The sequence below is a fragment of the Manis javanica genome, chromosome 15 (genome assembly GCF_040802235.1).
Source record: "Manis javanica isolate MJ-LG chromosome 15, MJ_LKY, whole genome shotgun sequence".
NCBI lineage: Eukaryota > Metazoa > Chordata > Mammalia > Pholidota > Manidae > Manis > Manis javanica.
In genome coordinates, this window is record NC_133170.1 from 61,472,501 (window position 1) to 61,486,029 (window position 13,529).

The following is a 13,529-nucleotide window of genomic DNA, read 5'->3' on the forward strand; positions in this document are numbered from 1 at the left end:
TTCCCTGGCTGAGATTTCTGGACAGGATATAAGGCTCAGGGGTTAAGAGTAGAATTTCTTGAACCAGGCTGCCCAAGGTTTAAACTTAGACTAAGGCACTAACTAGCAATATGACTTTGGAGGCACTTTTTAACCTCTCTAGTCCTCAGTCTTCCCACCTATAGGAAATGTGTAATAATAATAGCTACTTTAAGATTGTTGTGAAGATTATAAATGGGTACATGTTAAGGATGTAGAATAGTTCCTGACACATAGTACTACATAAGTGTATGCTATTATTGAAATTCATATTAACCTTAGCTTGATTTTTGAGGCTCTGATAAAATGGAAAAAAATGAAATTTTATTACTTTTGTTTACTAATATATTGAAAGACCACCTTTATCTTAACCTATAATCTGTGGTATTGATTATAATAAAGTAGGTAAGCCTAGGTTGCGCCATTGTTCCTTATCTCTGTCCTATGTAAAAAAGCCACATTTTAATAACATTCACCACAATATTTTTAAAAATCTATTTAAAATAGTAAAAAAGTGCTTCCCATAGTAAATACCCAATTCATTGAAAACAGTATACCAGATATTGTTGTTTCTCAAACAACTAGAACGTATTTGCTAAGAAATCACTAACCCCTATCTATGCATGTGGGCATATTAAAATATTTATAAGTTTTCCCTTTATCAAATATATCTCTTTGTATATATGAGCAAGGAATGTGCAACTATTAATTTATAACACAAACTAATTTAAAAATTAAATATAAAACTGTCCATTTTCTGTAAAAAGACAGATTTGAATAACCTGGGAAAGTGATAGATCATATTTCACAAAACGTGGAACTTGAGCTGAGTCTTGAAAATTAGGTGGGATTTTTTTTTTTTTTTTTTTTTTTTTTGAGAGGGCATCTCTCATATTTATTGATCAAATGGTTGTTAACAACAATAAAATTCAGTATAGGGGGGTCAATGCTCAATGTACAATCATTAATCCATCTCAAGCCTAATTCTCGTCAGTCTCCAATCTTCTGAAGCATAACGAACAAGTTCTTACATGGTGAACGAATTCTTACAGAGTGAATAAATTCTTACATGGTGAACAGTACAAGGGCAGTCATCACAGAAACTTTCGGTTTTGATCATGCAATATGACCTATAAACCATCAGGTCAAATATGAATATTCATTTGATTTTTGTACTTGATTTATATGTTGATCCCACATTTCTCCTATTATTATTATTATTTTTATTTTTAATAAAATGCTGAAGTGGTAGGTAGATGCAAGATAAAGGTAGAAAACATAGTTTAGTGCTGTAAGAAGGCAAATGTAGATGATCAGATGATCAGGTGTGTGCCTATGGACTAAGTATTAATCCAGGCTAGACAAGGGCAGCAAGACATCCACGGATGCAGAAGATTTCTCTCAAAGCAGGGGGGGTGAGGTTCTGAGCCTCACCTCTGTTGATCCCCAAATTCTCACCTGATGGCCCCCCTGCGACTGTGCCTGTCTTAGGTTGTTCCTCCCTTGAGGAATCTTACCCGTCTCTGGCTAACCAGTCATCTTCCGGGGCCATACAGGGAAATGTAAAGTTGGTAAGTGAGAGAGAAGCCATATTGTTTGCAAAGGTTAGCTTTTTACTTCTTTGCAGATTTATGCCCTGTGGCTTCTATGCCCAGCACTTGTCTCGAGGTATCTTTACCACCTGGAGGAATTATGATACTCGGTAAATTCGATATGAGGCACGAATTCTATTTAAAGTTTGTAATTAGGAAGGAAGAAGAAAAGCTATAGATGTAGCATATGAAGGAAACTTGGGAGGATTGATTATTTCTTTGACATATCTTCTTGTATAGTACCTTAAGTATGTATAGGTTTTAAACTACTAACTAATTTGCACACACATATTGACATAATAGGAATACGGTGACATAAACAAAGCAAATCTATAATTACCAGCCATCTCCAGTGAAGCCAAGAAAACCATTTAGGCACCCTAGGCATTTGTGAAAATTTATCTATGATATGATGGATATTTTCCAACTGTACTTGAACCATCAGACAAATTAAAGCAGCCCATTTCTGGGATCTGTTCACATCCCATATGTTCTTTTAACCATACATAGTCTATAGTCATGAGATTTTGGGGTGCTACAACTTGCACCCCTCCCAACTCCTGGTTGAGTTCCAACAGTACAGATCCAGTCAAATTCGTTGTCTCACTGTATGCACATGCCAGCCTAGACATCTCCCTCCTCCTTCTTATGGCAAGTCCAGGAGATGGTGGGCTGGATGCAGCCACAACCGCAGCATCGTCCGGATCCCTGTGGAGGCTTTTTGATGATCATCCCCCGGCACGAGTCCTCCAGAGAGTGCTGATGCCGGAAGCTCCTCCTCATATCGTATCTTAGTTCATTTTCTGGGTATCCAAGCTAGGCCTTGATCTTCTGCGTAGAAACAAACAGACCCTTTGCCCACACTTTGACATGCCCTCTATACCACTGTGCAGAACTCATTGGAGGTCAGCACACAGTAACTGCTTTTTTTTTTTTTTTTAATTAAGAGAAAGGAATATTATCAGAAAAGAGTACCTCCATAGCTGATCATCTGACACCCTTTAAGTGATCAACATTAAGGATATTTAAAGCATGCGTTGATCTTTGATTTACCAATAGTTTTATCCTGTTAAGGAGTAATCCCCCTTTTCTTTCTTTCTTTCTTTTTTTTTTTTTTTAAATTTTTAATCTACACTTACCTGAAGAATACTATGTTTACTATGCTCTCCCCTATATCAGGTCCCCCCTAACAACCACATTACGGTTACTGTCCATCAGCTTAGCAAAATGTTGTAGAGTCACTACTTGTCCTCTCTGTGTTGTGCAGCCCACCCTCCCCTTTCTCCCTCCCCCCCATGCATGCTAATCTTAATACCCCCCTTCTTCTTCCCCCCCCTTATCCCTCCCTGCCCACCCATCCTCCCCAGTTCCTTTCCCTTTGGTACCTGTTAGTCCATTTTTGGGTTCTGTAATTCTGCTGCTGTTTTGTTCCTTCAGTTTTTCCTTTGTTCCTATACTCCTCAGATGAGTGACATCATTTGGTATTTCTCTTTCTCCGCTTGGCTTATTTCACTGAGCATAATACTCTCCAGCTCCATCCATGTTGCTGCAAATGGTTGGATTTTTCCACTTCTTATGGCTGAGTAGTATTCCATTGTGTATATGTACCACATCTTCTTTATCCATTCATCTACAGATGGACATTTAGGTTGCTTCCAATTCTTGGCTATTGTAAATAGTGCTGCGATAAACATAGGAGTGCATCTGTCTTTCTCAAACTTGATTGCTGCGTTCTTAGGGTAAATTCCTAGGAGTGGAATTCCTGGGTCAAATGGTAGGTCTGTTTTGAGCATTTTGATGCACCTCCATACTGCTTTCCACAATGGTTGAACTAATTTACATTCCCACCAGCAGTGTAGGAGGGTTCCCCTTTCTCCACAGCCTCGCCAACATTTGTTGTTGTTTGTCTTTTGGATGGCAGCTATCCTTACTGGTGTGAGGTGATACCTCATTGTAGTTTTAATTTGCATTTCTCTGATAATTAGCGATGTGGAGCATCTTTTCATGTGTCTCTTGGCCATCTGTATTTCTTTTTTGGAGAACTGTCTGTTCAGTTCCTCTGCCCATTTTTTAATTGGGTTATTTGTTTTTTGTTTGTTGAGGCGTGTGAGCTCTTTATATATTCTGGACGTCAAGCCTTTATCAGATCTGTCATTTTCAAATATATTCTCCCATACTGTAGGGTTCCTTTTTGTTCTATTGATGGTGTCTTTCGCTGTACAGAAGCTTTTCAGCTTAATGTAGTCCCACTTGCTCATTTTTGCTGTTGTTTTCCTTGCCCGGGGAGATATGTTCAAGAAGAGATCACTCATGTTTATGTCTAAGAGGTTTTTGCCTATGTTTTTTTCCAAGAGTTTAATGGTTTCGTGACTTACATTCAGGTCTTTGATCCATTTTGAGTTTACCTTTGTATATGGGGTTAGACAATGGTCCAGTTTCATTCTCCTACATGTAGCTGTCCAGTTTTGCCAGCACCATCTGTTGAAGAGACTGTCATTTTGCCATTGTATGTCCATGGCTCCTTTATCAAATATTAATTGACCATATATGTTTGGGTTAATTTCTGGGGTCTCTAATCTGTTCCACTGGTCTGTGGCTCTGTTCTTGTGCCAGTACCAAATTGTCTTGATTACTATGGCTTTGTAGTAGAGCTTGAAGTTGGGGAGTGAGATCCCCCCTACTTTATTCTTCTTTTTCAGGATTGCTTTGGCTATTCGGGGTCTTTGGTGTTTCCATATGAATTTTTGAATTATTTGTTCCAATTCATTGAAGAATGTTGCTGGTAATTTGAGAGGGATTGCATCAAATTTGTATATTGCTTTCGGCAGGATGGCCATTTTGACGATATTAATTCTTCCTAGCCATGAGCATGGGATGAGTTTCCATTTATTAGTGTCCCCTTTAATTTCTCTTAAGAGTGACTTGTAGTTTTCAGAGTATAAGTCTTTCACTTCCTTGGTTAGGTTTATTCCTAGGTATTTTATTCTTTTTGATGCAATGGTGAATGGAATTGTTTTCCTGATTTCTCTTTCTATTGATTCGTTGTTAGTGTATAGGAAAGCTACAGATTTCTGTGTGTTGATTTTGTATCCTGCAACTTTGCTGTATTCCGATATCAGTTCTAGTAGTTTTGGAGTGGAGTCTTTAGGGTTTTTTATGTACAGTATCATATCATCTGCAAATAGTGACAGTTTAACTTCTTCTTTACCAATCTGGATTCCTTGTATTTCTTTGTTTTGTCTGATTGCCGTGGCTAGGACCTCCAGTACTATGTTAAATAACAGTGGGGAGAGTGGGCATCCCTGTCTGGTTCCCGATCTCAGTGGAAATGCTTTCAGCTTCTCGCTGTTCAGTATAATGCTGGCTGTGGGTTTATCATATATGGCCTTTATTATGTTGAGGTACTTGCCCTCTATTCCCATTTTGCTGAGAGTTTTTATCATGAATGGATGTTGAATTTTGTCAAATGCTTTTTCAGCATCTATGGAGATGATCATGTGGTTTTTGTCTTTCTTTTTGTTGATGTGGTGGATGATGTTGATGGATTTTCGAATGTTGTACCATCCTTGCATCCCTGGGATGAACCCCACTTGGTCATGGTGTATGATCCTTTTGATATACTGTTGAATTCTGTTTGCTAATATTTTATTGAGTATTTTTGCATCTACGTTCATCAGGGATATTGGTCTGTAATTTTCTTTTTTGGTGGGGTCTTTGCCTGGTTTTGGTATTAGGGTGATGTTGGCTTCATAGAATGAGTTTGGGAGTATTCCCTCTTCTTCTATTTTGTGGAACACTTTAAGGAGAATGGGTATTATGTCTTCTCTGTGTGTCTGATAAAATTCCGAGGTAAATCCGTCCGGCCCCGGGGTTTTGTCTTGGGTAGTTTTTTGATTACTGTTTCAATTTCTTTGCTTGTAATTGGTTTGTTTAACTTTTGTGTTTCTTCCTTGGTCAGTCTTGGGAGGTTGTATTTTTCTAGGAAGTTGTCCATTTCTTCTAGGTTTTCCAGCTTGTTGGCATATAGGTTTTCATAGTAGTCTTTAATAATTCTTTGTATTTCTGTGGAGTCTGTCGTGATTTTTCCATTCTCATTTCTGATTATGTTGATTTGTGTTGACTCTCTTTTTCTCTTAATAAGTTGGGCTAGAGGCTTATCTATTTTGTTTATTTTCTCAAAGAACCAGCTCTTGGTTTCGTTGATTTTTGCTATTGTTTTATTCTTCTCAATTTTGTTTATTTCTTCTCTGATCTTTATTATGTCCCTCCTTCTGCTGACTTTAGGCCTCATTTGTTCTTCTTTTTCCAGTTTTAATAATTGTGATGTTAGACTATTCATTTGGGATTGTTCTTCCTTCTTCAAGTGTGCCTGGATTGCTATATACTTTCCTCTTAAGACTGCTTTCGCTGCATCCCACAGAAGTTGGGGCTTAGTGTTGTTGTTGTCATTTGTTTCTATATATTCCTTGATCTCTATTTTGATTTGTTCATTGATCCATTGATTATTTAGTAGCATGTTGTTAAGCCTCCATGTGTTTGTGAGCCTTTTTGTTTTCTTTGTAGAATTTATTTCTACTTTCATACCTTTGTGGTCTGAAAAATTGGTTGGTAGAATTTCAATATTGTGGAATTTACTGAGGCTCTTTTTGTGAGCTAGTATGTGGTCTATTCTGGAGAATGTTCCATGTGCACTTGAGAAGAATGTATATCCTGTTGCTTTTGGATGTAAAGTTCTATAGATGTCTATTAGGTCCATCTGTTCTAGTGTGTTGTTCAGTGCCTGTGTGTCTTTACTTATTTTCTGCCCGGTGGATCTATCCTTTGGGGTGAGTGGTGTGTTGAAGTCTCCTACAATGAATGCATTGCAGTCTATTTCCCTCTTTAGTTCTGTTAGTATTTGCTTCACATATGCTGGTGCTCCTGTATTGGGTGCATATATATTTAGAATGGTTATATCCTCTTGTTGGACTAAGCCCTTTATCATTATGTAGTGGCCTTCTTTATCTCTTGTTACTTTCTTTGTTTTGAAGTCTATTTTGTCTGATATTAGTACTGCAACCCCTGCTTTCTTCTCACTGTTGTTTGCCTGAAATATGTTTTTCCATCCCTTGACTTTTAGTCTATGCTTATCTTTGGGTTTAAGGTGAGTTTCTTGTAAGCAGCATATAGATGGGTCTTGCTTTTTTATCCATTCTATTACTCTATGTCTTTTGATTGGTGCATTAAGTCCATTTACATTTAGGGTGACTATTGAAAGATATGTACTTATTGCCATTGCAGGCTTTAGATTCGTGGTTACCAAAGGTTCAAGGTTAGCTTCTTTAGTATCTTACTGCCTAACTTAGCTCGCTTATTGAGCTGTTATATACACTGTCTGGAGAGTCTTTTCTTCTCTCCCTTCTTATTCCTCCTCCTCCCTTCTTCATATGTTGTGTGTTTTGTTCTGTGCTCTTTTTAGGGGTGCTCCCATCTAGAGCAGTCCCTGTAGGATGCCCTGTAGAGGTGGTTTGTGGGAAGCAAATTCCCTCAGCTTTTGCTTGTCTGGGAATTGTTTGATCCCACCATCATATTTAAATGATAGTCGTGCTGGATACAGTATCCTTGGTTCAATGCCCTTCTGTTTCATTGCATTAAGTATATCATGCCATTCTCTTCTGGCCTGTAGGGTTTCTGTTGAGAAGTCTGATGTTAGCCTGATTGGTTTTCCTTTATAGGTGACCTTTTTCTCTCTAGCTGCCTTTAAAACTCTTTCCTTGTCCTTGATCCTTGCCATTTTAATTATTATGTGTCTTGGTGTTGTCCTCCTTGGATCCTTTCTGTTGGGGGTTCTGTATAATTCCATGGTCTGTTCGATTATTTCCTCCCCCAGTTTGGGGAAGTTTTCAGCAATTATTTCTTCAAAGACACTTTCTATCCCTTTTCCTCTTTCTTCCTCTTCTGGTATCCCTATAATACGAATGTTTTTCCTTTTGTATTGGTCACATATTTCTCTTAGTGTTGTTTCATTCCTGGAGATCCTTTTATCTCTCTCTATGTCAGCTTCTATACGTTCCTGTTCTCTGGCTTCTATTCCTTCAATGGCCTCTTGCATCTTATCCATTCTGCTTATAAATCCTTCCAGGGATTGTTTCACTTCTGTGATCTCTTTCCTGACATCTGTGATCTCCTTCCGGACTTCATCCCACTGCTCTTGCATTTTTCTCTGCATCTCATCCCACTGCTCTTGCATTTTTCTCTGCGTCTCATCCCATTGCTCTTGCATTTTTTTCTGCATCTCTGTCAGCATGTTCATGATTTTTATTTTGAATTCTTTTTCAGGAGGACTAGTTAGGTCTGTCTCCTTCTCAGGTGTTGTCTCTGTGATCTTTGTCTGCCTGTAGTTTTGCCTTTTCATGGTGATAGAGATAGTCTGCAGAGCTGGTACAAGTGACCGCTGGAAGAGCTTCCCTTCTTGTTGGTTTGTAGCCTTTTCCTGGGAGAATAGCGACCTCTAGTGGCTTGTGCTGGGCAGCTGTGCGCAGACAGGGCTTCTGCTTCCTGCCCAGTTGCTTTGGGGTTTATCTCCACTGTTGCTGTGGGCTTGGCCTGGCTGGGGCTGTTCCTCCAAAATGGTGGAGCCCCGTTAGAGGGGGAGCAGCCAGGAGACTATTTATCTCCGTAAGGGGCCTCTGTGCTCCCTGCTGCCCAGGGGGTTAGAGTGCCCAGAGATCCCCAGATTCCCTGCTTCTGGTCTAAGTGACCTGTCCTGCCCCTTTAAGATTTCCAAAAAGCACTCTCCAAACCAAAACAACAACAGCAACAATGAGAGAGGGAACAGAAAGGAAAAAAAAAAGAAAAAACACGCGATTTTTTTTTTTTTTCCTCAGGTGCCGGTCCCAGGCACCCGCGCACTGGTCCTGCTGCCCTGTCTCCCTAGCACCAGGGTCCCTGTCCTTTCAAGGCTTCCAAAAAGCACCCACCCACCGGTCCCACAGGGAAGGAACGCTCAATATTCTTGGTCCTCAGGCACTGGTCCCACGCACCCGCTCACCAGTCCCGCCGCCCTGCCTCCCTAGCACCGGGGTCCCTGTCCCTTCAAGGCTTCCAAAAAGCACTTGGCAAAAAGAGAGAAAAAAAAGGGGAAAAACGCGTGATTTCTTCCGTCCTCAGGTGCTGGTCTCAGGCACCCACCCACCGGTCCCACAGGGAAAAATGCGGGATATTCTTTGTCCTCAGGTGCCGGTCCCAGGCACCCGCTCACCAGTCCCGCCGCCCTGCCTCCCTAGCACCGGGGTCCCTGTCCCTTTTAGGCTTCCAAAAAGCACTCGCAGAAAAGAGAAAGAAAAAAAAAAAAGGGGAAAAACGCGCGATTTCCTCTGTCCTCAAGTGCCGGTCTCAGGCACCCGCCCACCGGTCCCGCAGGGAAAAACGGGGGATATTCTTTGTCCTCAGGCTCCGGTCCCAGCCACCCGCTCACCAGTCCCGCCACCGTGCCTCCCTAGCACTGGGGTCCCCGTCCCTTCAAGGCTTCCAAAAAGCGCTTGCCAAAAAGAGAAAAAAAAAAAAAAAAAAAGGGGAAAAATGCGCGACCTCCTCCGTCCTCAGGCACCGGTCTCAGGCACCCGCCCCCAGGTCTCGCAGGGAGAAACGCGGGATATTCTTTGTCCTCCGGCGCCGTTCCCAGGCACCTCCTCACCGGTCCCGCCACCCTGCCTCCCCAGCAACGGGGGCCCGTCCCTCTAAGGCTTCCAAAAAGCGCTCGCCAAAAAAAAGAAACTGCTCCGGTTTCTCTCCACCCGCCGGGAGCCGGGGGGAGGGGCGCTCGGGTCCCGCCGGGCTGGGGCTTGTATCTTACCCCCTTCACAAGGCGCTGGGTTCTTGCAGGTGTGGATGTGGTCTGGATGTTGTCCTGTGTCCTGTGGTCTCTATTTTAGGAAGATTTTTCTTTGTTATATTTTCATAGCTCTATGTGTTTTTGGGAGGAGATTTCCACTGCTCTACTCACGCCGCCATCTTAGCTCCCGCTCTCCATATGCAGATTTTTAATCGTTCACAGCACATTAACAAAGTTACTAGGAAAACTGGACTACCAAGACCAAAGATGTAACAGAGTGCACAAAATTCTGACAGGAGAGCCAAGATCAAGGAGTGGTTTTCTTGAGGAAACCTACCAGAAACAACACAGGAGTAGAAGTAATTTAAATGTTCAAGATATATTAAATGCACAACTGACTCCAAATTGCCATTTTGTTTATGTTTATATTACAGGATATAAAAACTACCCCCATTATGGAATGTTAAGCTGATACCCAAGACAATCAAAGCCTCCCATATTCAATACCCCACTATTTTCTGGTTGTACCAAAAAATAAACAACCAGCAAATGATTTCACCTCTTAAAAAAAAAAGCATTTACACTTAAAAAATGGGATGAGGTGGGATCCCCTCCTTCTTAAAAATGTTTCTAGAGCTACTAAAAAACTTGCCATTTACAAAATAGTTGATAAAAATATTCCTCTGGATTGTACAAGAAGGGAGACAGGGACCACTGATAAGACATGGTATATGATATTAATCAGACTTGGCTTCTTTCTCTCCTGCTTCATAAGAGGCTGGACTCTGATTTTTAGTTTCTCCATTTTCTGCGGGTAAATCTTCTTTAGCTTCCTGGTTAGCCACTTCGGCCTGCTTTCCCTTTGCTCCCCTTTTCCCTTTTGTTTGCAGTTTCTTGTCTGAAGATTTATCTTTTCCTGCCGCCTTTTTTGGCTTCGTTTCCACTTTTGCAGGAGCAGGTTTAGCTGACAACCTGGCGGACCTCCTCTTGGGCTCCTCCTTCACCGCACCCTTGGCGGAGCTGACCTTCCTCTTGGGCATCGTGGCGGCGCGGCGGGCGCGTGCCGGGTGCCTGCGGGCCGCGGTGCGCCGAGAGCATTCGTGAAGCTGGGCTGCCTGGCCGCTGCCGCTCCTCCCGCCGCCTGAGCTGCTGCGACTCGCCGCGGGGGCCGTGGGAGATGTTTGCTTACTTTTTAAACTGAAGTTATGAAGTTGTAAATTCAGAAACATCTGAAATAACTAAATTATTTTACTTGAGCTTAACCCTGAAAGATTATCTAAAATGCTTTAGTTATATTCTAATGAAAGAGAATGAGATATAGACAGCTAAGGACAGGGGATGTATCTAATGTTATTGTATTGAAGTATAGGAAGAAGAGCCACATGATTAACTTGAACATTATTGTCTATAATCATTTTTTCAAAACTAGTGGCCGACTGTTTTTGCTCTACTAGGTGAGATCAAGTTAGAAATGCCAAGCATCAGTGTAGAGGGAGAGGTGTCTGACTTGGCAGCTGACCGGGAAACCATTGAGATCTTGGAGCAGTGTGTGATAAACTGGTTGAATCAGATATCCACAGCCATTGAGGGCCAGCTGAAAAAGACACCTCAGGTGATGTGTGCAATGCTTTTGAAGATCCCTGATACTGTTTACACTTGCCACCCTGAGAAAGAGCCAGAAGTCTGGGGATCTGTGTGATGATGTAACCTCTTTTCTTATTGTTGTGTGATGTCTCAAAAGATCAAAAGTAAACATATCCAAGATACCATTCTTGGGCTTTCTGATGTTAGTGTGTTACCAGATTACTCCCTGGATTGATAAAGATAATACTGTGTATCAGTCAGGAAATATGGGCTGCCAAAAACAGGAAGCCTAACTCAGCTGGCTGAAACAAGAAAGGGAATTTGTTGGCTCACATCATTGCATAACTGAAAAGTCCAGACATAGGGTTGCTTTCAGGTATGGTCTGATCAGGAGTCTGGCTATGTTTCTCTGACTCTTGGTTGCATCCTCCTCTCTATGGGGACATCCTCCTCAGGCTGGGGTCCTTCATGGTTGCAACTTGTAGCAGTGGCTGGCCCCCACATCCCCACACCACATTGTCCAGAAGATGATGGGGTGTTTTGGTCTAGCATTCCCAGCTGGAGTCCTAAGATTTACTCTGATCGGCCCATCCCAGTCAAGTGCTCAGCCCTGAAATCCCAGTACAGGTTAGTTCCTATTGGAGCAGTCGGGAGGAGGGGATTGAATGCTGGAGAAACAACCCAAATGTCTACCCCTAACTAACAAAGATAGGTTGTGTTCCTGTCACCTCCCAGGGTCATGGTCCTCTGGCTGAAATCGAATTCTGGCGGGAAAGAAATGCAACCCTAAGCGCACTCCATGAACAAACGAAGCTTCCGATAGTCAGAAAAGTCTTCAATGTGATCAGGGAGTCAGAGTCGATGCTTGGGGCTAACCTGCAGCCAGTCTTAACTGAGTTATTCAAGTTACACATGGAGGCCTCAGACAACGTGCGGTTTCTTTCGACTGTGGAACGTCATTTCAAGGTAGGCTGGGCGAACTGCACTTGGGGAGGTATATAATTGTAAGTGTATAAGTCAGTGGCATTAATTACAGTCCATATGCATGCTGTAGACCCATCCTCTCTGTCGACAAGCAAAACCTCTTTGGCATCCGCATCATAAACTCTGTACCCCTTAAGCAGGGCTCCCTCCTCTCCCAGCCCCTGGAAGCCTCTATTTTACTTTCTGTCTCTATGAATCTGCCTGTTCTTGATATTCCATATAAGTAGAATCATACAATATTGGTCCTTCCATGTCCAGTTTATTTCACTCAGCCTCATGTTTTCAAGGTCACCTGTGTTACAGCAGGCATCAGTCGATTTATTAACATGTTTGACCCCAGGGCTAATGTTGCTTGTATTGCTCTCTCCTCTTTCTTTTTGTATGTCTGCCGGGTAGAACATAACGCATGGGTCTAGCTTTCACGTGGTCTTGGAGACCATCCCCTCCATGATGAGTGCCCTGAAGATTGTGTGGATCATCTCCCGACACTACAATAAAGACGAGAGGATGATCCCGCTCATGGAGCGCATCGCCTGGGAAATTGCCGAGAGGGTCTGCAAAGTGGTGAATCTGCGGACTTTGTTCAAGTGAGAAGTCACAACACTTGGTTTTAAGATCTTATACAGCTTTATTGAAACAAAATTCACACACTGTGCAATCCACTCATTTAAAATGTACAAGTCAATGGCTCTTGTACGTTTACACAGTTGTATATCCATCGCTACAATTGGTTTTAGAATATTTTCTTAAATTCAGAAGGAAGCCTCAGGCCCTTTAGCCATCACCTCCAACATCCCAACCCACCCAGCCCTGGACAACCACTAATCTACCTCCTGTCTATGGGTTTGCCCATTTCAAACATTATACAGATGGAATCATGCAACATGTGGTCTCATGACTGGTTCCTTTCACTCGGCAACATGTTTCCACTGTTCATCAGTGGTATAACATGTCAGGCTTCATTCCTTTTGGTGGCCAAATGATACTCCAATATGAATAAAATTGTTTTAATCAAGACCTTCTTCCTTACTTATCCTTGGAGAGATGAGGCAGATGGTCAGAGGAAGCATCAGTCCTGCACTCCAGGCCACTCAGCCTCTGAAGATCAAATGTTGAAGGAGACTCAGATCTTTTTGCACTTTCTTGAAAAAAAAAAACTGTATCAGGGAAATATAATGTGGTAATAACATTTTGCTCTGGTGTTGCAGCCCAACATTTTTGACTTATGGCCTGGGGCTCAGGACCCCTGTTCCCCTTCTAGCTGAGAAAGCTCAGCAGGTGTACCACAGGTCTGAATGTTGGGTGGGCAGATGCAGCAAAGGTCAGCCTGGGCTGTGCTTGCCATCCCCCACCCTTGCAAATGACACCCTTGCAGTGGCGGTGGGGCAGCAGCTGCTCGGTCAGCTTTCCTCGGTGAGGCCGCAAAGTCACAGGGCCCCTGATTCTTGGTTAGAATTCTCCCCTTAGAAACCTGTCCCCAGGAGAGTGTGGCTTAGGACTACCACCATGCTGCCTTTCCTCCCCCCATCCCATTTCTG

The 13,529-nt window shown here is 42.4% G+C and overlaps 1 protein-coding gene and 1 pseudogene across 1 annotated transcript in view; one reads left to right on the forward strand and one right to left on the reverse strand.

The window, feature by feature from the left end:
* The window catches only part of DNAH10 (dynein axonemal heavy chain 10), a 134,462-nt gene that overhangs the window by 11,665 nt on the left and 109,268 nt on the right, over positions 1 to 13,529 (forward strand). The window contains exons 7-9 of the mRNA XM_037014245.2: positions 10,878 to 11,035; positions 11,743 to 11,973; positions 12,388 to 12,578. Coding sequence (XP_036870140.2) covers positions 10,878 to 11,035; positions 11,743 to 11,973; positions 12,388 to 12,578 — 580 coding nt within the window. The remainder of the gene's footprint in view (positions 1 to 10,877; positions 11,036 to 11,742; positions 11,974 to 12,387; positions 12,579 to 13,529) is intronic.
* LOC118971666 (non-histone chromosomal protein HMG-14 pseudogene) lies at positions 9,639 to 10,502 on the reverse strand (annotated as a pseudogene).